This window comes from Lissotriton helveticus, chromosome 6, assembly GCF_964261635.1.
Source record: "Lissotriton helveticus chromosome 6, aLisHel1.1, whole genome shotgun sequence".
Lineage (NCBI taxonomy): Eukaryota > Metazoa > Chordata > Amphibia > Caudata > Salamandridae > Lissotriton > Lissotriton helveticus.
In genome coordinates this window covers 259,156,379-259,184,062 of record NC_136067.1, presented here as the reverse complement: position 1 = coordinate 259,184,062, position 27,684 = coordinate 259,156,379, and the positions used below count along the sequence as shown (strand labels likewise).

Below are 27,684 nucleotides of genomic sequence, written 5' to 3'. Positions count from 1 at the left end.
AACCTGGCAAGTGGGGCCAGATAGATGTTAAAGAGTGTGGGACTTAAAGAAGATCCCTGGGGAACCCCACATTGCACAGGTTTGGAGGGTGACAAAAAGTCACCCAGCTTCACTCTCTGCTCTCTTTGACTGAGAAAGGAGGCCAGGAGGCTCAGGGCCGGGCCTCCAACTCCTATCTCCCTAAGCCGAGACACCAAAACAGAGGGAGACAGGGTATCGAACGCAGCCGTAAGGTTGAGTAGGACCAGAAGAGTGGTATGGCCATTATCGACGTTCGAGCGGATGTTATTTATGACCACAGTAAGGGCAGATTCAGTACTATGGGCTTTTCGAAACCCATGTTGCGACGTATCCAGCAAAGTGGAGCCATCCAAAAAGGAGCTAAGGTGACAGTTGAGATGGGATTCAAGTATCTTAGCGGGTGTAGGCAACAAGGAGATAGGCCGAAAATTTTTCAACACCCCAGGGTCCAAGGAGGCCTTCTTCAGGAAGGGTTTAACAACCGCCATTTTCCATAGGAGAGGGAAAGTTCCCTCCGTAATTGCCCAATTCATCACCTCCAGAAGGGGGGAAATCGCCACTTCCCTACATGCCTTCAGGACCTTGAGCGGACAGGGATCCAATGGGGAAGCAGATTTAATGTTGTTGAGAATCCGATTGGTCCCCTCCAAAGAAAGGAGACGGAAATTAAGAAGACTGGCACCGGAATCAACAACATGAGACCCAACAACGGAGAGGGGAAGGGAGGGGAGGGAAACCAACTCCAGGTTGAGGAGTTCCAGGGAATTATAGATGTCAACGATTTTAGAGTGGACAAAAGTTGAAATATCACAACTCCTGGGTTTCCACTATGGGATCCACAACCTGGGGGACTGAAAGGGTGTCTACAATCTTGAAAAGGTCTCTGGGGAGAACAGAGGAGGTCAGATTAACATAGTAAGCCCTTTTTCCTCAATAATTGCTAACATATATTCTTTTAAGAGGAGTTTATGGTGCTCTTTTCTCAGTTTAGTCAAGACGAGCCCGCCAAAGCCTCTCCTATTTTCTACAGCCCTGTCTCAGCAGTCTGAGTCTGTCTGAGAACCAGGGTGCAGAAGGGCTCCTTCTTGCGGAGTAATGGTATTTGGCGGGAGCAAGGATATCCACTGCCCCAGAGATGGAATTGGAAAATTCCAGGGCCGCAGAGTTAATGTCCTTCTTTAGGAGGGGCCTGAATCTATTCATGAATGGGGCGAGGGTATAATTTCTGATCTCCTTAAAGTTCCTTCTGAGTTTCCATTTCTTAGAATCCAAGGGGGGGGGGGGGGGGGGAGTGAACAATGTTAAGCTCCAGGGGCACAGCCAGGTGGTCAGACCAGGTCAGGGAAATAGGGGTACCTGTCTTCAGTCTGGGGTCATTAGAGAAAACTCCAAGTGTGTGGCCCGCCAAATGAGTGGAGCTATCAACAAGTTGGATCAGGCCACATGAGTCCAGGGTTCCCACCAAAGAGAGAGTGTCTCTGGAACTCATTTTCCAGATGAAAATTAAAATCACCTAGAAGAGTGAGATTAGATCTATCAATGAAATATTCCATTACCTTCATCAGATCTCGACTAAAGGTGGTTCTAGGGCCTGGGGGCTATAAAATAAAATACCAGAGAATGAGACTGAAGGAGTAGAATTGATGGAAAAATACATGGCCTGGAAAGAATCTGAGGGGGTAGAGAGGTGCTCAGTTCAGCAAACGGCCTACTAGTGGTGAGCCCACATAAGAGTGCTAGTATTGTTGGAATAATGCAGGAGCTATGAGGTCAGTTTGCACCCTATTGTCTCTGCTGTGATTAATAGCTTCGGATATAGATAAATCAAAGCAAAATATTTTTGATGGATAATCCTTCTAAATCGAAAAACAACGTGAACATTAGTGCCCATTTTCCCCAACCCATTTTCTTTGACAAGGCAAAGAGATCATGGGGTTTGCCCTGACAATCACAGTTGAATGGTGAAATGCAGTGGGAAAGCTCAACAGCCAAATAGATCATTAGCTGCAGAATACAGAAACAAATAAACTGTTGCTTCTCTTTGAAGAGCAGTAAGATGATCAAGATCCCGCAGAGACAAATGTCAGATGATTTGATGATCTATTTTTAGTTAAGCGATCCTTTTGTAGGAGGTCAATTTTTGTGCCTCTGTTGCACTACACGGTCGTATAGTGATCTTGATTGATTTAGGTCAAGCACCGAAAGAAACTTCCATTGGAAGGCTCGTTTTAGAAAGCTAGTAGTTTTGGCCTATGACAATGGCAAAGGGCCTACCTGCTTGCATCGGAAGCACCTTGATGCTATATGGTACTGGTAGGTTACCTTATGAAGTAACAGAAGAACTTGCTCCAAATGACTAAGTGCATACATAGAAGGTGTGGTAGAAACAAAGGACACCTTGCCCAGCGATCACCTTTATCAGTGCTCTAGTGTTAGATAAACAAAGCACAATAGAAGGTTCTTTTGTATGACCTGTGAAAACTAGCCTGTGGCCCAATGGATCCAATAATGATTGTGCAATGTCTGAAAACAACACATTTCTAGGCTGGGAAGGAGGTCTACAAAATAAAGGGCCATTGGTTGGCAAACGCTGAGACCTTTACTGCTTCATCAATCCAAATACTGGAATGTTTCCTTGAACTCTGAATCCCCCTAAAAAAAGAAAAGTCACCAATTAAAGTTATTCTCAGGAAATAAGTTATTCTAAGGAGTCCAGTAAAAGATCTGCAGTGTGCAAAATCAGGCCTGCAGTGATTGACATTGAGGCACTACGAACATAAAACTGGGACAACGTGAGCAGGAAGAACACAAAGGGAAATTAAGACACGAAATACAAGGTGTAAAGCTATACCTGGTCAGCAGAAGCTGAAGAAACATTTTGAAGTTTGGTAGCTGGACTGTGCATAAGGGCACTGGGCACAGTGGAACCATCAGCTAGTGCTGTGGAGACTTTAGCTATTGCTGTATAGCTATGATCTGTTGCCTTACCATGCAGTTTTAAATATCCCATCATTATTAAATATTAAGCACTGGGGAACCATTTTACTACTAGGGTTTTGCCTCACAGCATAAGTAATGGGAGACCTGTTCTTGAGAGCCCTCTGATATAACTAGGTCTGGGTACTCCTAAGTGTTACATGCCCTTGCTTGTATAATACTACTACTGTCAAGATTTTAAAGATCAGTTTCTACTTAATGGCAAATTCTTAAACTTTAAAAATGTCAGTACTGAATGTTTCTGCATATCATCTCATCAGGGCCTGAAAACATATCACCCCATCCTTATGGGATTACACTGGCTACTCTTGACGGCTCGCATCATCTTTACAGTCAGTTGCAAAATTTTAAAAGCCATCATGTCCAGTACCCCTGGTTATCTTGCTGACAAGCTCATCATCTTTGGTGGTTGTCTACAAACAATGAAACCAAGACACCATCAGACTGCGGACTAAGAAGTGTAAATAGAAGAAACACAAGGCAGCAGGCTTTTCCTCATCTATGCACCCAGGATCTGCAACAACATCCCCATATCCATAAGGGCTGCTCCACTTAAGGAAAGAGTTGAAAACTCACCTCTTTAAAGAACACTGTGGAAAAGTAAATTTTGCCATGTTCTGTGTCCCTACGCCCCATCCATCATATGTTTTGTATGCATGACCAATATGCATATGTTATTCCCCATTTCTGATTAAGACGCAATTATAGTTGTGTCCACCTCTGGTATGTTAATTTCCAGTCCTCGTGAATACTACGAATATCAGGCCTATGTAAGTAATGTTGCCACGTTTCTCAGTGTGCACGTTATTCAATTATAAAGTCCCCGTTTCTAGGCCTCAAAAGGGCCCGGACCACAGATTCAGCTCCTGTCTCCTGAAAGCCTCGCTGAGGAGCGATACAGCCCCCACCTGTATCCTCGACCTTTCACTTACTTCCTGCCTAGCAGTGCCCGGTGCAGCCCGGCTCTGCCTCTGAGTCTGCCAAAAGTATGTTATAGTTCCTGCTATCAGTTCAGTCCTCCTCTTCTGCATTCCTAAGCTACTGAACTGCATCAATAGTTTCCGTCATTGTCTAGTCTTCTCGTCTCCATGTTAGAGAAATACTGTATTTAATGGTCATTTTATATTCTTCACGCACTACATGTAGAATAATGCATGGTCCAGTCTTAGAGTCAAGTTAGCTTTTCCCCTCATGACTTCTAGTTCATATCAACATGTTCCCTAAACATTAGATACCAGATAGGATTAGGTACATGTCGCTCCGACCCTCCAGACTCTAGTCTCTGCTCCTAGCACAGAGTTCGTAGCCCCCAGCTTCTCCTAGTAACACGTCATTGCTAGTTTTCGCGCACCATTAGGTTAGAGGTCCCGGCTCCTTAGGTAGCCCCCTCCTATGTTTCCGCCCATTCATGACATATTCTGTTACGTTCGCATCACATATCTATGTACACTCCCAGTTACACCCACTTTTACTGTTATCTTTCGCGACTGTTACACGTCACGCCTTCTACTCCACCCACTGTTACGCCTACTGCAATGTAATGCTATGTGTTTGCGCTATGTATATATATCAATGTTTTGTTATTAAATGTTAGCGCGCTCATCCCAGACCTAGCCCCAGCAGCTGCTGGGCATCTTTTCCCCTACTAGGTCCCAGTTGTCCTGCTGGGCCCTGTCATTCTGCTCATCCTATGCAGGTTGTCCTGATCCTGTCCTTATGCTGTAATAAACCTGCAAAAACTCCTACTACCTCGAATCTTGACTCTTATTTATTGAGCTATCTGTTATTCATTCAAGCATTCAAAAATAGGGTATTATTTATTTATTTACCACATAATGGCGCCCGAACAGGGACTTGCCCTTTCCCCACGCGTCGGTGAAGCCACGCCGACCCCCTGACCCCCTGCAGTCGTGACGGAACTCTTCTGGCCAAGTGCAGATATTTCTGCTTCAAGTATCCCTCAGGCCCACGGAGGAGACGGAGGAGGCGGTCCAGCATCCGAACGAGACGGTGGAGGAACGCGGCGAGTCCCGACCAGAGCCCAAGCCGAGAGTCCAAGGTCCGAGGTATCCGGAGGTCCACCCGTAACTGAAGTCCGAAGTCCGAAGTTCGTCGTCGTAGTCCAGTCCCGTCCGAGGCCTTCCGTTCCGTGCTGCCCGGTGAGTACCATTGCTGGGGTAGTGTCTAGACAGGGTCAGTCTAAATTGACTCTGGTCCGTGGGTTGGTGGTACCCAAGCCCGCAAACGAAGTGTTCACCTAGGTGGATGCGGGTCTTGATGTGTTCCTTTATGGGACCGGTATGTTCCGTACTGTTACAGCAGTGCATCCAGTAACTCTAGTCTGTTCCGTTCTCGAGAATTCTGTTCTGTTTCTATTTTCAGTATTTTTCAGGTAGTATTCTGTTCGAACTGTTATTTATGATGTTGTTTAATGTATTTTCAATGTCGTGGTATGCCTGAATTGTTTTCCCAATTGTTATTGTTTTTCGTATATTGTATTGTGTTCCGATTCAAGTTTAGAATGCCGCTCTTTTCCAAGTTACGTCAGTTAAAAACTAGAAAGGGTCTGCTGGAAGCAGCAGTTCCTGTTCCGCCTAGGGACAGTCCAGGTCACTTTATGTATCAGAAACATGGCATAAGCGCCATATTGTATCTAGATTTATGGGTAGAGTATACCAAACAGTTAGAAGAAAAGTATAGATGGCCCGTATCGGGTACATGGGATGCCGAATGTATCATGCGAGTAGAAGAAGTATTATGGAAAAAGAAAGCCAGACAGTCACAGAAAGATGCCATCGAGTTATGGCGTAAGGAAGCGCATAGAAGAACGGAAAAGGAAGTCAGAAAGTCAGAGTTAAGTAGAGAATCCCAAGAACGAGCCCAAGAAAGAGAATTAATCGAGATAGGTGAACAAGTCAAAGTCGAACAGTCAGACAGACAGAGGCATGCCCTTATTAAGGGTATGTATCCTCTTCTTGCCGAGGGCTTGCAAAAAGCGACCCCAGAGGCATCCAGTAATTTGCCGCCACCATTAGTTCCGACCAAGCTACGTCACAAACCGACCGCAGCTGATATTTTCATTTCGTCCTATTTGGACGACACAGTTCCAGAATATGCCAATCCTGTTCGCGCTCCACCTGTCCCTGTAAATCAGGCACTTCCCGTTCCTCCAGACACCGGAGTACCTGTTACGGTACCCCCGGGTCAGCCAGCCATACAAGTTCAGCCCACGTCACAATTACCGACCCTGCAAGCACGAAGAATGTCAGTCGACGATTCTAGTCTAGGGGCCGCAGGAGGAGGTCCTCCTCAAACCCCGCCGCCACACAAGCGTTTATCAGCACTTGAATTACATGCTCAAGCATCACAGCGTACTCCCAAGAGTAATAAGTCTGTCGCAGAAATCAGGCAAGCCCTTAACGAATGTAGTTATGATCCAGTCCCGGGCGAAAATACTATGGTTTTATATTCCTTGCGTGTAAGAAGGGTGACCGAGTATCTAGTCACCTTGCCGAATATGAAAGAAGATCTAGACAGAATATATCGTTTCATCCGTACAGGGGATGATCCAGAAAGTATTGGCGAGATTATGTCTCAAAGGAAAGCCGAGATTCAGCTCATGATATTAAAGTTCCTGATCAATTGTCTAATAAGAGAACAAGATTACCCGACTAAAGATCCCGCCGACATGAGAATCCTAACAAGGTGGAGTGATAATATAGCCGAGGGTAAGCACAAGACCATTAGTGCTATGGAAAGTATGTACAAGAAAATTCGTAAAGAAATAATAAAGTTACACGAACAGCGTAAAGCAGCACAAGTAAGCGAGAAAGAAAGTGCCTCTGATCCTGAAGAGGAAGACGAGAATCCCGTCAGAATAGCGTATGTAGGAAAATCCAGATTTCCAGATCGCCATTTACGTCCAGAACCTAAGTCTATTTTTCATCATTCAGCACGAGAGCCTTGTTCTCTAGAACAAGTATTTCAAGCTACCGATCACATTCTGAAATCACGAGTCGGTTATAGCGAACTAAGTACTATGCACGAACAAGAACTAGCCCGATCAGCAGTCCGATGGATTACTGATTCTACCACTTTTCCAGACGAAATAGTGGCACAAATGTTTCTGAAACTGCCCCCAGCCGAGCAACGACTGGTGGGTACGTATATGATCCAGCACCTCATTACCCTGTATGAGGGTCAACATTCTGATCCAGGCCCGTTACATGATATCCTGAACGAGTTACTCCAGTATAGATGGAGAGGTCTAGGTACCGATTTAATTAGTGTCATTCTAGAACAGCGCCACAAGTATAGAACGTTCCTGAACCCGCATTTTGTTCATGTCCCACCCCCAGAAAGTAAACCGTTTTACATAGACAGACAGAATCCGTTACGAGAAGTCCACCCAGTCCAAGGGGCGGGTGGCGACATGCAACGAGTGTTTGTATACACTCCGATATCAAAGATGGAACTCCTCGAGATGAAGAAATTAATTCCCTGTCATGACAAAGATCCAGCAGGGTTCCATAGAGAATTAAAAGACATGCTCCGTATGGGAGAATACACTTACCCAGATATCATTAAAATGTTAAAGGTTCTGCTACCCGCAGGGGTGTATGAAAAGTTAAAGGAAAAAGAATGGGAGGTGGGAGAGAAAAAGATCGATTGGACAGCTCTAGAAGCTGAAGACAAGGCACGAGTACCAGGTACCGGTCTTGGAGATAAATGTAAAGAATTACCAGAATTATTGATTCAAGTTTTACCCAGATTATTGACAACTAGGAAAGAAGACTGGGATGCAATCTCAGCCTGTAAACAGAAACAAGAAGAAGATATTAGTGATTTCTATTCTAGATTCGAGAAATGTTTCAGTATTAACAGTGGTCTCAAGACAAGTAGTGAGTCATACCCTCATCTTTTCGTTACCAAATTAGTCGAGAATTCAAGTCCACAAATTAAAAACCGAGTTTTGAAAGTCGAAAGCACCTGGCAAGCAAATACTCCGTCCCAGATGCTCCAGATGCTCCAGTATCACCAGAATAGAATCAGAGAAGAGCAAGAACACGAAAGAAAACGTATGAAAGACACGAAAATGAAAGTGCTAGTTGCACAATCTATTCCCCAAGACAGTCAGAAGAGGGGTCCGAATCAAGCCAATCATCCTGCAGCTCCCGTTAAAGGGAACTGCAATTATTGTAAACAGCCAGGTCATTTTATAAACGAGTGTGCAGTTCTGAAGCATAATATAGCTACTGGTAAGACTAAAGAAAGACCACGTCCGCCTAGACAAGAACAAGTTTCACAGACTCCTCAGTCACAGAATGCACAACAGACAGTTACAGTACCGCAGCCTATTGCTGCAACACAGCACGTTACATCGCAGATGTACCAGTATGCACAGTCCGAGTATCCAGAATACCAGTCATATTCATGAAACAGCCTAGAGAGGGAGGTAGGCTTGCCTCTCATCGAGATACCTGTAGACCAAGAAGGTCCCTATGTTCATAGTCAAGTATTAGGGAAAGACAGAAAATTTCTGATCGATACAGGGGCAAGTAGGACCACAATTAGTCATGCCGAAGTTCCAGGGGCTCCGCTCTCAGGCTCAAGAAATGTTTCCCTTGGATTTTCAGGAAAACCCATCGTTAATGAGATTTCAAAGCCAGTTACTCTAGAAGTAGGTCCATTGTCCCGTACTACTGATCTGTTACTTACTAAGTCATGTCCAGAGAATCTGTTAGGTATTAAGACACTGAAAGAGTTAGGTGCAGTTATTTGCTGTTCCCCAGAGGGAATACGTCTGTTCCTACGTGACTTTAAGGGTCACTATGTATTACGAGATTTTGATTCAAGATTGTCTAATGTTCCGCAGCATTTATGGGCGCAAGGTCCAACTGATGTAGGTTACATGCAAATCACACCCTATCGTGTGACTCTCAAGCCAGGTGTAGTGTTACCCCGAATCAGACAGTACAGATTGCCACCTGAGGCTGTAGCAGCCTTATCCAAAATTATTGACGAGCTCATGGCTCAAGGAGTAGTTGTAGAAACTGACTCCAATGTATGCAATTCCCCGATCATTCCAGTCATGAAACGCACTGATCCGAATGCACCCCCAGTATATCGATTAGTGATTGATTTACGAGAGCTTAATAAATGTATAATTCCTCAGTACCCAGTTGTCCCAGACATTTCTTCCCTGTTAACAGCCATTGATTCCGAAGCCATGTTTTTCACTGTTATTGACCTCAAGAATGCATTTTTTAGTGTTCCAATTCATCCAGACAGCCAGTTTCTTTTCGGATTTTGTTTAAATGGAAGGAGCTATATGTTTACACGCGCTCCTCAAGGTTTCACAGAAAGTCCTAGTATTTACAGTCAAGCACTCAAGAGACAACTAGACAACATTCACATGCCAACTGACACTGCCCTGCTCCAGTATGTCGATGATCTACTGATCACAGCCCGTTCTGAACGTGACTGCGAGCGAGCATCACTTACAGTTCTGTATTTTCTGGCCGAGATGGGGCACAAAGTGTCACCTTCGAAGCTTCAATTCTGTGTCCAGCAAGTGGTATACTTAGGACACTTGCTGTCCAAGAGGGGTAGGCAGTTGACACCCGACCGTATCCAGTTAATAGCGAGTCTTCCCCAGCCCAGAACCCAGAAGGAGGTACGTGCTTTTATCGGCCTTACTTCTTATTGTAGACAATGGATTCCCCAGTATGCATTCCTAGCCAAGCCACTGATACAGTTAACGACACAGGAGGCAGCCGTATCGACTGTCCTCCCTTGGACGTCTGACCATACACTTAGTTTCAACGAGTTAAAGAAAGCCCTATGTCAAGCTCCAGTTCTAGCTACACCGAACTACAGTAAGCCTTTTACACTTTTCGTTACAGAACGCGAAGGTACAGCATTATCTGTTCTCACACAAGATCAAGCAGGTCAATACAAGCCCTGTGCTTATTTTTCGAGCACATTAGATCCAGTCGCCCAGGCGTTACCTGCGTGCCTGAAGTCAGTTGCAGCCACAGCACTAGCTATCAGACAAAGTGATTCCATAGTTTTAGGACATTCCCTGACAGTACAAGTTCCACATTCAGTAGAAGTTCTTTTAAACCGAACACAAACTCAGCACTTGACAATTGCACGTTTAACAGGTTATGAATTGACACTGTTCCAGCCACACATAGAAATTAGACGCTGCAACGTCCTGAATCCTGCTACATTGTTACCATCAGTTAGTTCAAATCCAGACACACATGATTGTGTGGAAGTAGTTAACATTACGACAAAGCCAAGACAAGACCTGACAGACATTCCGTTACTAGATCCTGACCTGACACTTTATGTGGATGGTTCATGTATGAGAACTAGTACAGGAGAACTAGTCGCCGCGTATGCAGTGACTACTGACACTGAGGTTATTGAAACACACCGTATTGATACCCTGTCCGCTCAAGCAGCAGAGCTAGTCGCTCTGACACAAGCCTGTATACATGCCAGGAACCTGAAAGTTAATGTTTACACAGATTCACGTTACGCATTCGGAGTTGTACACGACTTCGGAGTGCTCTGGCAGGAGAGAGGTTTTATGACTTCTCATGGAACCAAGATTCAGCATGGTCTCCTTATTCAAGCCCTGTTAGATGCCATACATTTACCGACATCTATTGCTATCATGAAGTGCAAAGCACTTACGAAAGTCACAGACATTATTTCCCAAGGTAATGATCTAGCAGACCGTACAGCCAAGCTTACAGCACAGACACCAGACATTCCAGTTAATCAGACACAGACACATACTCCAGATCTGATTACATGCATGACAGTTAAGGACCCTACACAAGATGTCATAGATATCCAGTTACATGCTACTCCCGATGAAATCAAGAAATGGTCTGTACAAGGAGGGGTCCAGACAGATCAAGGATGGTTAACGAAGGGTAGAGCCACATGGTTTCTCCCCGATTCTATGGTTCAAGTCATTATCAATACCGCACATAGTCCAGCACATTTAGGAGAAAAAGCTATGTTAGACAGTATCCAGAACATTTGGTTCAACAAGCATTTACGAGCTGCAGCCAAGCAGAAAGTCCGTACCTGTATGATATGTTGTCAGTTTAATCCAGGTAAAAGTGTCCCGGTGGAACAAGGTGGTTTCCAGCCCCCTGACCACCCTTTTGAGGTCCTCCAGATGGATTATATTCAGATGGAGCGATGTCGAGGTTTCAAGTATGTCCTTGTAGTAGTATGCGCTTTGTCCAGGTGGACAGAAGCATATCCAGTCCCAGATTACACAGCTGCGACCACTGCCAAGCAGTTGGTTCGTGAATTTTTCCCTAGATACGGACTCCCTAGAGTCGTATATTCTGATAACGGTCAGCCATTTTCATCCGAACTCATGAGACACGTTTCCCTGTTGTTAGGGTACCAGTGGAAATTTCATTGTGTACGCCATCCAGAAGCAGCTGGACTAGTAGAAAGACATAATCAGACTCTGAAAATCCGTATAGCAAAAGTCTGTAAAGACAAAGGTGTAGACTGGTTAGTAGCTTTGCCAGTCGCTCTGTTTTACATGCGTATGGTCGCACATTCCAGATCAGGTCTGTCCCCGTATGAGGTCGTTTTCGGCCGCCCCCCTAACATGTGGGGTACTCCTAGACCCCGAAGTATTACCGATGTTTCATGTAATATGCTGACAGATTACCTAGCTTCCTTGATGTCTGCCCTCAACTCATGTCGTTCACAGGTTGCCGCCGCATTTCCAGACAATACCGAGGTGGCACCGCACGCGATCATTCCAGGGTCGTTGGTGATGATCAGAAACTTTGACAGATCAAGTCCGCTGGAACCACGTTGGAAAGAGCCACGTCAAGTCCTCTTGACCACCCGAACTGCCGTCAAGTTAGAAGGCAGGAAGGGGTGGGTCCACCTTTCTCACGTAAAACTTTTCAAAGGACCAAAACAAATCTTCAAAGACATTGCCAAGAACATTTCCCAGGATTCGAAGGATTGCCAGAATATTGTTTTAAAGGACTGTCCCGCACCAGACTTTGTTACAACCCCTCCCTTGTTAGAGAAAACTCCGCAACAGGAGTATAAGTTAAAGCTCAGGTCTAATAAGTCAGCCAGTTTGATTGTATAAGTCCTCCCCTAGGTGAAACGGTTAGACTGTTTCTGACATGTATAAAATAGACCCCCATAGTGAGAGAGTCAGTCGCAGTTCACTACAATGCATCGTTTTTCTGAGTTTCATATTATTTCTCAGCCTAATGATTTCCTGCACCAGCTACGCATTTTTTCTGTATTTACCAGTTCCTCATGTAAATATGTCTGCTAATGCTACAGTAGAGCACACGTTTAGTGATCTGCCTCCTCACGAATATGCATACCGCCTTGCCATGCGTAATAACACATTCATCCGTATGTTACATTATTCACACCAGACCAGCAATGCCACTAATTGTTGGGTGTGTGGTCGACTCCCCCCTTTCCAGACATCGAAGGGAGTTCTGCCACTCTTTCCTTATCCATTCTCACACAATGGTTCGTGTGGAGCATGGTCCACGTTAACGTCATCCTCAACAGATATGTCTTTTCTTAACAGTACATGTTTTCCAGACAAGCAAGGTTTTCCCCACAGAACAGGTTTAGATTTAGAAAATGAGGTATATAATTTAGGAAATTATTCGTCGAATTTCATGGTCCTGAATGTTCAGTCTGATACTACTCCAGACTCACCTGCTATTTCAGTACTACCAGTTAAAGGCGAATTATGTGTCCGTAGTTATGGTTCTGTACATATAGGTCATAGTGAATGTACTACTGTTATCCAGTATAGTGACAGTAGGAAATCTATTTTCAAAGCTTCACGTCATTCTTATTTTGTTTGTGGTCAAACTGCATATGTCCGTCTGCCCCTCGATTGGGAGGGAACCTGTTACATTGCCTTCCTACTGCCACCTGTTTTTCTAGCCCCACCTGATTATCATAGGAATTCTTTCTTAGTACACACTAGACCTAGAAGGGAGTCCCCAATTGTCGATCAAACTGAAACTACTCTAGAACAGTATACAGATTTCAATAAAGGTTTCTTCTTCTTCATAGGACCTGTCCAGAATAGTAAACTGATTCGTAGGTTAACAAGAACCCTTGAAGCTGTAGTAAATGAGACTGCCTCTGCTCTAGGTAACCTAACCGAAGAACAATCTGCTATGAGATTTGTCGTTTTGCAAAATCGTCTCGTCCTTGACGTCATACTGGCCGATAGGGGCGGGGCCTGTAGAATTCTCGGATCCAGTTGTTGCATTTTCATTCCAAATAACGCGCCGTCTGTTTATTCAGCTATAACCAGACTCCATAAAATTGCCCATCTGTTACACCAAGATCCAGGCACCTGGACATGGTCCGGTTGGTTCTGGAATGTAATTTCCGCATGGGGATGGAAAGTCCTGTCCTTTTTAAGTATTGCAGTAGCGATCATATTTAGCTGCTGCATCTGTATACAATGTGGCCCTGCGATTTGCAGCATGTGTGCTACCTCTTGTATTCCTAGTCCCAAGCCCCGTTCTAAATCCCGTTCCAAGACAATTCGAGACGAGCAAATGGTACTGTATGAAATGATAGACGGTATCATGAATATTGATGTTTCCTGATGTAAACGTAGTGACAAGGAGGGAATGTGGAAAAGTAAATTTTGCCATGTTCTGTGTCCCTACGCCCCATCCATCATATGTTTTGTATGCATGACCAATATGCATATGTTATTCCCCATTTCTGATTAAGACGCAATTATAGTTGTGTCCACCTCTGGTATGTTAATTTCCAGTCCTCGTGAATACTACGAATATCAGGCCTATGTAAGTAATGTTGCCACGTTTCTCAGTGTGCACGTTATTCAATTATAAAGTCCCCGTTTCTAGGCCTCAAAAGGGCCCGGACCACAGATTCAGCTCCTGTCTCCTGAAAGCCTCGCTGAGGAGCGATACAGCCCCCACCTGTATCCTCGACCTTTCACTTACTTCCTGCCTAGCAGTGCCCGGTGCAGCCCGGCTCTGCCTCTGAGTCTGCCAAAAGTATGTTATAGTTCCTGCTATCAGTTCAGTCCTCCTCTTCTGCATTCCTAAGCTACTGAACTGCATCAATAGTTTCCGTCATTGTCTAGTCTTCTCGTCTCCATGTTAGAGAAATACTGTATTTAATGGTCATTTTATATTCTTCACGCACTACATGTAGAATAATGCATGGTCCAGTCTTAGAGTCAAGTTAGCTTTTCCCCTCATGACTTCTAGTTCATATCAACATGTTCCCTAAACATTAGATACCAGATAGGATTAGGTACATGTCGCTCCGACCCTCCAGACTCTAGTCTCTGCTCCTAGCACAGAGTTCGTAGCCCCCAGCTTCTCCTAGTAACACGTCATTGCTAGTTTTCGCGCACCATTAGGTTAGAGGTCCCGGCTCCTTAGGTAGCCCCCTCCTATGTTTCCGCCCATTCATGACATATTCTGTTACGTTCGCATCACATATCTATGTACACTCCCAGTTACACCCACTTTTACTGTTATCTTTCGCGACTGTTACACGTCACGCCTTCTACTCCACCCACTGTTACGCCTACTGCAATGTAATGCTATGTGTTTGCGCTATGTATATATATCAATGTTTTGTTATTAAATGTTAGCGCGCTCATCCCAGACCTAGCCCCAGCAGCTGCTGGGCATCTTTTCCCCTACTAGGTCCCAGTTGTCCTGCTGGGCCCTGTCATTCTGCTCATCCTATGCAGGTTGTCCTGATCCTGTCCTTATGCTGTAATAAACCTGCAAAAACTCCTACTACCTCGAATCTTGACTCTTATTTATTGAGCTATCTGTTATTCATTCAAGCATTCAAAAATAGGGTATTATTTATTTATTTACCACAACACTACAGCACAATGTATTAACGGCCCACAAACCAGTTACCGCTCCTATAACTCGTTGACTTTATGCTCAGCTTTGAACCTGTACAGGGCTTTGCTGCCTTTTGGCTGTGTCCTTGCTACAGAAATACTTACTGTCAAAAAGTAGTGCGGATTTCTTCATCAAAACAACCCTCAGTATTTTCAGAAAAGAGCATAGAAGCAACAGAGTTTCCTCTATAAGCCTTTTTTTTTAACCAGAAGTGTAAATTTACATCCAATGAAACATGTTAAGCTGAAATCCTACCGCCTGCCAAATCTGCCAGTACAAAGAGGCACAGATGATGGCCTTTATTGGGCAAGCAGAATGGAATGTTTACTTTTATCCAGAGTAACTCCACAATCAAGACAAAACACCACTGTGCTTTATTAAAATCACCAAAATACTGGAAAACACAACGGTGCAATACTAAAATCCGATTGTGCCTGAGTAAGTTTTAATTACAGATCAGGTACTCGGCCAAGCCATCTAACTATTAAGAATATTTTGTAAAACATTTTTTATACGGTCTATTTTTTTTTTTTAAATAGTAAGGAAACTATAAAGTACACACTTTTTAAATACACAGAAATTGATACGCACCTGTTTACCAGTTGATCAAACAACAGACTTTGATTTAAGCTTTCAAATCTACTTTTCTTCGTCCGGCAACTTCTTTTAACTTCCATTTCACTGTTGATGCAAGGATGGTCCACATTGGTATCACTGTCTCCACGACGACGATGGCTCCTAAGGGCTGGGAGAGAAAGCATTGTGTTCTCACAACCTAAAGAAGTCGTATCATTTTAACAAACAACGTCATAAGAAAATAAAGTGGTTCCCCACTGTTGAATGGTTCAACAATAACTGCCATATCCAGTACTACGACACCTAAAACGTAGATTGTGGCAAGCTTTACATCAAACCATCAACTCTGATGGGAAGTTCAGGAGGTCATTTGACAGGAGATTTGGGTGAGAAAAGGAAACCTACTGAACATTCCTAAAACATCATGGGCCTTATTATAACCCAGTGCCCCTCTTTGCACGTCCCCGGGGAACTTTGGTATTCTAGAAGGGGCCGCAGACGCCTAAGCGACCGCTTCCGTTATACCGATTGCGCCAGTGAGATCTTCATAGGGCATTGCCTCATTTGCATGGGGATGTTCCCCTTGCAAAAGAGGGAGTCCCTTTGCCTCTGCTGCCGTGCCGTACTGCCGACACGGGCAAAGAAGCGGTCAGGAGGCGTACCGTTGGTTAGCACTGTCAGTGCGTCCCCTTATTGCAGCCCTCTGGCGGGGGGAAAGTGGGTCTCATGGACACCCCTAGATATCGCCTTTAAAAGTGCAGGCTGGTTGCCGCCTTCACTGGGAAAACACGGAGCGGCTTTAAAACAGCCGCTCTGTTTTTCACATGGATGCGCTACTCTGGTGGCAACGCATTTTCCTTAATGCAGCGCATTTTCCTTTGATTGTGCTGGGCACACCTTTTTAAAAGTGTGTCCAGCACAAACCAGGAACATTCACTACATCTGTAATATAGCCCCAGATCTTCCTTTAAATAAGACCACGCCTGGTTGAAAGTGATCCAGTATGCAGAGTGAAAGTTCTTCACACTGGAAGTAGCATGGAGACATTACACGAACATAGGACTCCTCAGATATTAGCCAGAGCCACAGCTTAATTTATGGATCAGGCTCACGCACACAGATGCAAACGAACTCTTATAACACATCAAACTTCGTAGAAAATACATATAAAAGAATATCACATTTCCAAGCAAAATCCTGCCTCCCCAGGTCAACTGTGTCTAAGGAAACAAGACGCATAGATGTACATTGGGGTCACTGTGCTCAAACATGGATGCATCAATGCTAATATTTCAAGCTACTCTTAGGCGCACACTTCACAAGCATTCACGACTGTAAGCATGCAAGCATTTTCAGAAGTGATCTAAAGTTCTGGAGTCTGGGCCCCAATATTTATACTACTAAATCCTTTGTTCTCTGAAGGCAAAGAGTGTCTGTACCTAGTCAAAACCAGTTCTGTCCTCCTTGGTGCCGCTTCCTGGCAGGAGGTGGAGACAGCATTATTGAAAGCGGACCTGTCCCAGGTAGCTGAAAGGAAAACTCCTCCCCCTACTCTCTATTCCATGAAGGCTCAAGCAAGTGAAAGGAAATCTCCTCCTCTACTCAATTCAATGCAGGTCCTATTCAGCCCAGCCCTGACCCATCAGCCTGCTGGAGCAAAGATCCTCTCCAGCCCCCTGGCGCTCACAAACCAGACATGAAATACACAAACCTTGCAGAGGCATACTGGATGGTTAGGCAAGAAAATATCTACTTTCTAAAAGTGGTATTTTCAAACAAAGAATGTAAAAATCACCCTCACTAAAAGATGTATTTTAACATTCTGTGTTCAGGCATACTAAACTCATTTTCTACCTTGTTCCCTGGGTCAGTTAGAATTATAAGAAATTATATTCAAACTGCCCATTCTGGCCTATGGGAACAGGTAGCCTTGCAATAGTGAAAAAAGAAATTATCAGTAATTTAACTATCAGGACATGCTACACACATCGGTGGATGTCCTACCTTTCACATACAATGCACCCTGCCCACAGGGGTACCTTGGGTCTACCTTAGGGGTGACTAACATGTAGAAAATGGAAGGTTTAGGGGCTGGCAAGTGTGTGCACTTGCCAAGTCAACATGGCAATCCCAGACTGCACACAGGCTCTACAATGGCAGGCCTGAGCCATATTTTACAAGCAGCTTCTGTGGGTGGAACAATCAGTGCTGCAAGCTCAACACCAGCATTTGATTTACAGGCCCTGGGCACACATGGTGCACTGTACTAGGGTCTGACAAGTAAATCAAATAACCAATCATGGATTCACAAATCCATTACATCACTTTACAATAGGAAGCACGTGCACTTTGGAACTTAACAGCAGTGGCAAAGAGGCCAAAGCATCCAGACCAACAAAAACAGATGAGGCAACAGCAAAAAGTGGAAGGGAGACGCACGCCAATGGTGCCAAGTCTAACAGTCACCTAAACAAGCCATCAGTGAGAGCACAATAACGGTACCCTATCACAGGCTGCATCATACTCCAGTCTGCAATGCTAACCAAAAAGCCATATGGCAAGCCATTAGACTAGCAAGAGAACTACAAGGTAATATCAGTGGCATACTGTATGCCACAAAACATAGGAATACAACATGCATTTCCAGACCATGCGTGTCGCAGAACATGCATCTGATCAAGTGATTACAAAATGAACATCAAAGTATGTATGCCCAGATAAATCCAGTCAAGAATAGGTCAGACTTATCTACCCAAATAACACCTGTCTTGATGATACTTCTCAAGACACATGACACAAAAAAAGTCAAACTTCCACTGCCAAATGATACATTTTCCTCGAGAGAACATGACTTCTAGGGCCCCACCGGCTGGGAAGGCTCTCCACTTACCACAACCCCCACCATTTGTTTCCCTGCAAGACATTGGGAGTATACATTTTTTTGGCACCATCACTAGTATGTGGCACGTGCCAACTGGCTGCTTTACTTTGAGTGCCTTTCTCCTTGCCTGCAGTGTTTAAATCTCAGGGACCCCCAAAAACCTTCTGTTATCCTTCCTCCACCACACTCCTACCAAAAGTACTCGGAACTTTAAGGGCAATTCAAGAAATACAGCAAAATGAATACGGCGCGCGTTTTGATACTTCAAAAATCTAAGAACAGCAGAAGTTCCATTCCTGGAATAGAGTAATCGAAGCAGGTATAAGTGTCTTTAAACAAACTGTCTACTTAATGGAAACATGCTCAAAGCGGGGACGATTGAAGAACATTTTTCATGAAAAAGCAGAAATCTTAGACTAATTATTGTATGTTTAGTAAGCAAAATATCAAACATCTCCGGACAAACGCAAGAGCTACAAAGTTTTATAGCAACTGTCAAATCTAGCACTCCGTGAAAGCACAGTATCCTTATCCAATAAACATGATTGAGTGAAAGTGCTATCGACTGAGAATTAAACTGACGATATCATACAACAATTAGAAAATACATGCTTAGGATTACTTTCGAAAGTACTTACATAAGGTAGTGTGGCCATTTGGCAGAGAGGCAACAGGAGGGGACGTTAACCTAAACACAAAATGAGCACATATTAATTAAACATTCCAGTGAGAGACAGGTCATCTTGAGTCAAAATATACAGGGTACATCAACTAATGGAAAAAATACGTGCTTATATTTTCTGAAGTGAGGTAGTAAGTACAATGTTTGATTTATTCTGATTACCTGCCCAATATTTTTCATTCAGAATAATGTTTTAATGTTTTTCAATAGTGAATTGTTCAAATCGTTAGTTCAAATAAAAAGAACAATACAAGTTAGGAACATTATCATTACATGAAATTATAGTTTTCATTAAACCAAATTAAGTGTGGGCTTTGCCTCGAAAGATGTGATTAAGGATGCAGGGTCGAAACTGCGGCCCAACAGTAGCTGGATCTTGGATTAGAGAAGTTAATGCAATAGTATGAATAAAAGCCAATTGGTCTAGCTTGAATGTACTAAGAAATGCAAATTAACAGGAGAGCAGGATCTTGGATTAGAGAAGTTAATGCAACAGTATGAATAAAAGACACTTGGTCTAGCTTGAATGTACTAAGAAATGCAAATTAACAGGAGAGCAGGATCTTGGATTAGAGAAGTTAATGCAACAGTATGAATAAAAGACACTTGGTCTAGCTTGAATGTACTAAGAAATGCAAATTAACAGGAGAGCAGGATCTTGGATTAGAGAAGTTAATGCAACAGTATGAATAAAAGACACTTGGACTAGCTTGAATGTACTAAGACATGCAAAAGGCATGCACAAATGCGGTTTGCATGCACCGGCACAATAAAGCCAGACCTAATGGCTTTACCAATGCATCATAAGGTGTGGAATGTGTCAAGTACAACTGGCTACATGCTCCCTGTGCAGATCTATACGCTCTGAACATGAGCTGTGTAGACGTATCTGTGAGGGAGCCAGTAATTGTTTGCTTGGAACCAAGGGAGAACAGAGATGAAGCACAGGGGTGTCCCATATGCTGTTAATAGGATCAGAGCAGCGTCCTTCGCACTGTGAGAATGAGCCCTAAAGCACTTCTAATGCAGAGAACGCCCTCAAGATGGGACGGCAAGGTCCACGTCACTTGATGACGTTGATTGTTGATAAGGATGCAGTATTGACTGGTCCACTAACTTAACAAGTATTGGCAATGCCAATAGGTCTGGCTTTAAAGGAACATTGTGTGCAGAGACCAAGTCGTAAAAATAAAATAAAAATTAAAAAGGGGACTAACCAAGTTAGGCAACATGCAAGTGACATCATGGTGAGTGACTACATTGAGTGACATCACAATTTGTGACATCGTACGTGGCATCACAGGAAACTGCATCACAACCCATGACCTCACAGAAGTGGCATCCCAAACAGCGACATCAGACCTTAAGATCTCAGACATATGTTTAGCATGTCTATCATGAGTCATTTAAGCGCATAACAATAGTTAACTAATGGGATTTTGCGTAGGGTTGCTCACTTTTTTGGCACAACCCAGACGCAAAACATGGGCCTCAACTTATACATTTTTAGGTCTCGTGACCTATCAATGCGCATGCGCATTGAGAGAAGCGAGACTATAGGGCTTTAAACACAGTTTAACTAACTGCGGCGATTTGGTGCTGTGCCCGTGCGCTTTTAGGTCAATGCGCAAGCGCATTGACCTAAAATGCGCGTGCACATCACCAAATCGCCATCTGTTCCCAAAGCCACACTCCTCCCACACCTTTGAAGTGAAGCTTAGCTTCACTTCAAAGGCCCCGGCTGCTTCACACCCTCATGCCGCTCTCCCCGCTCCGCCCCCTCCCCTGCCCGCCGTGTGTCTCCCCTTCGGTGTCTTAAGTTGTTGTGTGCAATCTCAACAATGACCTGGACCTATTGTCTGTTTTAGTTATGTTTTTGTGGGTAACAAAGTTGCTGTTTCATAGATGAGTCTGTAAACATATAGTCTGTTCATTAGACCAGTTTCATTCTTGTGAGAATCAGTACCGCTTCATATGCATCTCCAGTCTGGTTGCAAAGAGCACTGCCAGGAACCAATCATAGCAGCGTTAGTGTGATTTTAGTGCATCAAACTACTATAGCACTTTATTGCGTAAAAATGTTTATTTCTAAAGGTTTTTTTTGTTAACAGTTTTACATCCTAATATTGCACGTCATCTAATAACCCTCTTCACACTCTATTATGAATCCAGAGCAGGAGAGTCTGGCCTGGATTCCCTCTTGCCTTAACTTCTTTCCCTGCATGCCTCCTCTCTCTGGCTATAGCCTACTCTGTTTAACGTAATCATTTAATGTATTTATCCAAATTGCCAACGCGTAATTTCATGAGCCTCATCCTTGCCGCCTTTGAACCCCTATCCGTATGATCATTATTCTTGTTTGTCGCCCTGCCCTTTGCTTAGTCACTATACCTGTCTTCTGTTTCATGCTCCCCCTCTGCCCTTTCTGTCCTGAGAGCAGTTTACTTGGCAGTGGAAGACAGTACTTGAAGGTAATCAGCAGAAGTCCTTCCCAAGCTGCCCTCGTGTCCTTGTCATTCCTCTCTCTACCTGTACTGGAGCTCGAAGCCACCTCCTCTGCGTTCGGCTCCGTTCTGATTACCTCTGAGTCCTCCACATCACCTGTTCTTTCACTTTCTCGTTATATGCCCATATACATCTCCCCTCACCCTCACTCACCCTCACCCTCGCCCTCACTCACCCTCACCTTCACTCACCCTCACCTTCACTCACCCTCACCTTCACTCACCCTCACCTTCACTCACCCTCACCCTCACTCACCCTCAACCCCTCACCCTCACTCACCCTCACTCACCCTCATCCTCACCCTCACCCTCATCCTCACCCTCATCCTCACCCTCATCCTCACCCTCACTCACACACCCTCACTCACCCTCACTCACCCTCACTCACCCTCACCCTCAACCCCTCACCCACCTTCACCCTCAACCCCTCACCCTCACCCTCACTCACCCTCACCCTCACTCACCCTCACCCTCACTCACCCTCAACCCCTCACCCTCACTCACCCTCACCCTCACTCACCCTCAACCCCTCACCCTCACTCAACCCCTCACCCTCACTCACCCTCAACCCCTCACCCTCAACCCCTCACCCACCCTCAACACATATTGTGTTACAATAGGTGTCACATTTGCGAAAGATAAAACTATTGGCATTGTAAATAACAAAGCTATTAATTTCGCTATTTTCAAAACAAGCACATAAATAAAAAATGTGTCCTTTACAATACCAATAGCTCAAACTTTCCTAATGCGAGACCTATTGCATTGCTGTGCTTCTCTCTCCTGCTGCACTCTCCTGCTCTCTAGAGATGTGGCCTAACGACCAGAGCTGCCATCTAAGTCACGTAAATACAAAACATGTTGCATTCCAAATGCTATAGGTGTCACATTCGCGAAAGTTATAACTATTGGCATTGTAAATGACAAAGCCATCAATTTAGCAATTTTAAAAACCAACAAATAAATAAAATATGTGATTTACAAGACCAATAACTCCAACTTTTCTAATGCGAGACCTATTGCATTTCCAATGCTTGTTTCTTTTTAACCCTGCCACAAAGAAATTGCCAACAAGGACAAACGTGGCAGTAAATCTGTTCTGCTTAATTGTTTGTAATGTCTGCATTTTAAAGTATCTTCTGGGGTTAAAGCACCTGCTGCAGAGATCTGTGTTTGACAACTAAATCTCAGGCGATAATATTAATAAAGATAATTCTGAAGGTTAACTTATTTGCTGGAGAGACCTGTGTTTTGTTTAGTCCCAGTTTTGAATTGAAGTAGCATAGAGGGTTAATATGTCTCCTGCAAAGCACAATATGTATCACGCAAATTACGGATTTGTGTTTTATGTAAATGGCTAAGTGGGTTACTGCTTTTAACAAAGATATCCTTCTGTTACTTGCAGTACGTACATTGTTAGCCTTCTAATATATCACAGTGAGCTATGACGACAGGTGGTTCCTACACCTTGTAATCCCCAGTGTCTTATGTAACACATCCTAAACTGATTTACACACCTATGATTTATTGTCAATGTATAATGTGCATGGGTGATGTAAAGTGCCAACACCCTGCATTGGGATGAGTAGTGCTATAAAAGCTATAAAAGATATAAAACAAAATAGTTGTATTTAAACTGTTATTTGTGAAAATACTAGGACAAACTAAGACATCTGACATTCTTACAGTGCATGCATATCTCTTATATGCGGAGACTGAACAAAGTCAAAAGCATACCTCTCTTAAATACCTGCAATACCTGTGTGCGTTTGTTTCCCCTCCATTGCATTTAGGCGTGAGGCTCCCCAGAGCTCCTAACCAGGAAACTGTAACAAAAGGAGGCCTGATGGCCCCTTCACGCCAGCCTTTGTTATCAGGCCAGCTGAAATCTGATAAGCCCCCTCCCCGCCTGCACGTTTCTGGACGGACCACGAAAGCAGACAACGTGCAGGCACTGAGGAATGTATCCCCAAGACAAGTTTAGCATATTTCTGAGGGGCCCAACCTCTTCGCAGGGGAGACAGCGTCCACCCTGCGAAAAGAGTGAGTTGACGCTGTCTACCTGCGTGTACCCTCGGATTGTGCCCTGGTTGTTTGGTAATGTGAAGAATTACAAGTAAATAGCACGGGAACGAATAAACAGCTGTGTGGAGGTAAAGAACTGTAGGTGTGATCGTCAGGTGAGAGTTGCACTGTCACCCCAGTCCAGTAGTAAAAATGTATGCAGGTTAACGAATCCCCTTCTCTTATCGGAGCTACTGCCAGAGAGAAAATACAAATTATCTAGTTATCTAAGATACTTTAATAGCATTCCAGTGTCATGTGTAGGCCCCTCAGAGTTCAAGGTTAGACAGCTGGATAAATAAACAAAACAATTACAGCTGCTGGAAGGCAATCACTTTTTTTGTGGAAGCACACAACTACAGCCCAATCAAAACATGTAATCCGAGCTCCAAACTTGAGGGCTGAACAAATCATCTTTCCAGTGACGCTCACATAATTGTTTGGAGATAGCTGTGCTGTCAAGCCAGACCATATAAAGGCTGTCAGCATGACTGCTCACAGGTGGGTTGCAAGTAATCCATTTTTGTAAACGGGAATCAAGCCACCCAGATGGCTTGATTTAGACAGATTATTACAAGTTGGTGCCCAGAGTGAAAAATGGAAACCCTCCGGCAAGCTGTGAAATAGATCATCAAGAGAGCATTCGCTGTTAATCACCTCAGTGTGAAAGATATGGCATTTATACTCATACATAGTGATCTGGAAGCAATGAAAATTAACCCCTTGGGCGCGGGCGCTATTCTGCGCCTGTGCGGCCGTTTTAATTAGTGGGCGGGTTCATGACAGCCCCCAGCCGTCATCAGCACACGCCCACCGTGATGCATGACGGACGGGGGCCGTCATCAGCATGGAAGGGGTTAAAAGTTGTCAGAATATTTCAAAGAGTACACCTTGTACTTAGAGAAGTGGAAATACTAAGTTACAGGGGATCTTACCCATCTATACGGGCATTAATTCCTGGCAACCAGAAATGTTCCATTACTTTCACCTAAGTTCCAGACAAGTCATAATGCCCCGTATGTGCTAATCTCACGATTCAGCACGCAAACTGACCAAAGGCACCAACTTATCTAACCTTGCCAAAACATTTCCTTTAAGGGTCACCTTACTCATCTTCTCGAAAGCAATGTTCAACTTTCACATAACTTCTTGTCAAAGGGCTAACCAATAACCAAAACCTGGTTTAACTATATCATGTAAGGATCCGTCATATTTGCCTTCTTCTACTCCTCTTCTGATAGCACACCATTATGTACTACAAATCTCTCCTCCACATTCTCCAATGTGATAGCCCATCACATTTTATGGCAAGATCTTCACATCCCTGAAATGGCAATCTGGATAACCCATCCTCTTGTACGTTTAATAACTCAGGCACATACGCTACAGAATAATAGTACGCCAGCTACCTGGATGACAATTTTACCAATCTAGGCAACATCAACCTTCCAACTCCCGGAGCCAACAAATGTGCCAATGGTTTGTGATCAGTCCTAAGTGTAGGAAATGTTACCCTGTAAGCATCGGTTTGTAACATGTAGTGCTCTAGATTCACATGCACGACATACTCCTGCCATCTAATGTTGGGCTTGGACGTTTGTAATTTGTTTTTCTTCAAAGAAGTCTTTGGAGTCACAAGGTATAGTGACTTCTCCCTTAGCTGGCTATGAGCATGTGCATCGACTTCATGTTAGATTGCCAGTTAGAGCACTTAGGACAGATAAGTCAACACTGAACGATACACAAGTGCATTGCACAAAGAGGATAATTAGTGAAAAAGTGAAGAGATTTGTAATCCGAGCAACTCGTGTCCGGGGAGGGTGCACGTGAATCTACAACAGTACACACTACAAACAGATGCTTACTGGGTAACAATTTCCATTCATAGTATGTGTTGTAATACATAGACATGCTGTGCATACATTGTATAGCAGTACCCTACTAAATATAGAGGCTAGAGTGTGGCTGATGCACTGGTTACAGCCCAGCTGGACTATTGCAATGTTCTCTACCTTGGGGTCTCTAGGGGTAGACTGCAGAAGCTGCAGAGAGTTCAGAATGCACCAGCACATTTAGTGCTGGACTTACCTCGAAGTGCGACATCTGGGCCAGCTCTTGCTAGGTTGCACTAGAGGCCACTAAACAAGAGAGTCTCTTTTGAAGCAATGGCCCTGGGTGACAAAATTCTTAACGGCAGGGCTCCCTGGTATTTGTCATCAATGGTGCAACCTTACTGTCCCAGGTGCAGTCTTATGTCTACCAGAGCTAAGTTGACTATGGTACCTGATAGCTTAATGTATGGCTAGAACATCAACACGCTAAATGGGTCAGCAATGGGAATGTTGCCTAAGAAGGCAATCGAAGATGCTTTCTTGCAAGAAGAGTGTGCCCTAGATGTAAGAAAGAGGTCTCTCTGGGCTTGGTGATAGTAAGACTGCATTCGCAATACTCTTCTCTATCCATCTAGATATCCCTGCCGTGGATATGGGTTCCCCCTTGTTAGGCTTTACAAAGGCCTCAAAGGGTTGGCCTGCCTTGCAAAAAGGTTTGGTTCTGTCAATGTGGTACATGGGTGTGCTTTATTTCTAGGGCATACATTGCTCTCTCTGCTACCAGGTTTAGTTGGAGAAAAATGACCAGGAGCTCTAAGGTCTGGTTAAGGTGCAATGGGGCAACCACCTTCGGAAGGAACGTCTAGTTTCTCCAGAGCACTACCCTGTCCTTCTGACTTTAAGGACACTAATGGTTACCGTAACAAACAGGGCTACCTTCCAGAAAAGGTATTGAGCAGGCAAGAACGTAATGGTTCAAATGGGGGACCCATGAGTCTGTTAAGTACAATGTTTAAGTTCCACACTGGCGCTGGTAGAGCCCGAAGAGGAAGGACTCTACTGAGACCTTTCATGAATGCCTAAATTACAGGGATGTGGAAGAGGGAGAAATGCTTTCTTTTTTGCATGTATTTAACCACTGCCGCTAAATAAAGGCAAATTCAAGTGTAAACTAGGCCTGACTTCTGAAGGTGTAGCAGGTAGTTTGATGCGGTCTTGGACAGCAGTTCTGAGACAGTCTATCTTCTCGAAAATGCAGTCAGTAGTAGACAAAATTGTTTCCACTTTGCATCATAGCATGCCTGTGTGATAGGCCTGGGGCACTCACTTAGCATGACCATGCATTCCTGTCGGCAGCCCAAGTCACCAAATTCGAAGGCCTCCGGTGCCAGATCGCTAGATTAGAGTTGCTTCTAATCTGGGTGCCTCATCTGGCCTTGGTTCCTGGTGGTGGGAAGGGGGGAGCGGGGGTCAGTGGTGATCAACATTTTTGGAAGGGCTATATTTCAGGGCCACCAGGACCCACCAGGATGAGGGTCTGCATTGCTTGTCACATCTTCCACACCACCAGTGGAAGGAGCAGAAAAGTGTAGGTAAATACCACTGACCAGCTGCTCCATACTGAATGTACCCTTGGATTGAGGTTGTGGATACCTGGAGGCAAAGTTTTGGCATTTTGCGTTCTCAGGGCGGCGAACAGGTCTAATTTGGGAAAAGCCCCAGCACTAGAAGTACAGGTGTAGGACCTACCAGTGGAGTTACCACTCGTGGACTTGTTGGTTCGTCCTGCTTAACAGTTCTGCAAGGTAATTGTCCACCCCAAAGGTACTCTGCCATTAGCTAAATGGCGGTGATGAATGACCAGATGTCAGACTATCTGAGCTAGCAGGGGAAGGGAGAGTGAGTGCCCACATGCTTCTGAAGGTAGTATATGGTGGTCATGTTGTCTTTCCAGAACACAACTACTTTGCCTCAAATAAGAGGTAGAGAAACATAAGGCAAGGCAGATTGCCAAAAGCTCCTGGGAATTGATGAGGTGGCTTTGATGATGTGGAGTCCACACACCCTTTACTGTGTTGTGATTGTGGGGAGTTCACATCTGGTTTGGGAGGTATCTGTTGTAATGATGACTTGCGCAAGGTGATCTAGGAAAGGACTGCCCAACAAC

At 44.3% G+C, this 27,684-nt stretch overlaps 1 protein-coding gene across 3 annotated transcripts in view; it reads right to left on the bottom strand.

The window, feature by feature from the left end:
• Window positions 1–27,684, bottom strand: part of ATAD2B (ATPase family AAA domain containing 2B) — a 974,520-nt gene that overhangs the window by 760,882 nt on the left and 185,954 nt on the right. For all 3 annotated transcript variants that reach the window (XM_078647713.1, XM_078647714.1, XM_078647715.1), the window contains exons 3-4: window positions 19,074–19,123; window positions 15,570–15,723 (exon numbers count right to left, since the gene is read on the bottom strand). In XM_078647713.1, coding sequence (XP_078503839.1) covers window positions 15,570–15,723; window positions 19,074–19,123 — 204 coding nt within the window. The remainder of the gene's footprint in view (window positions 1–15,569; window positions 15,724–19,073; window positions 19,124–27,684) is intronic.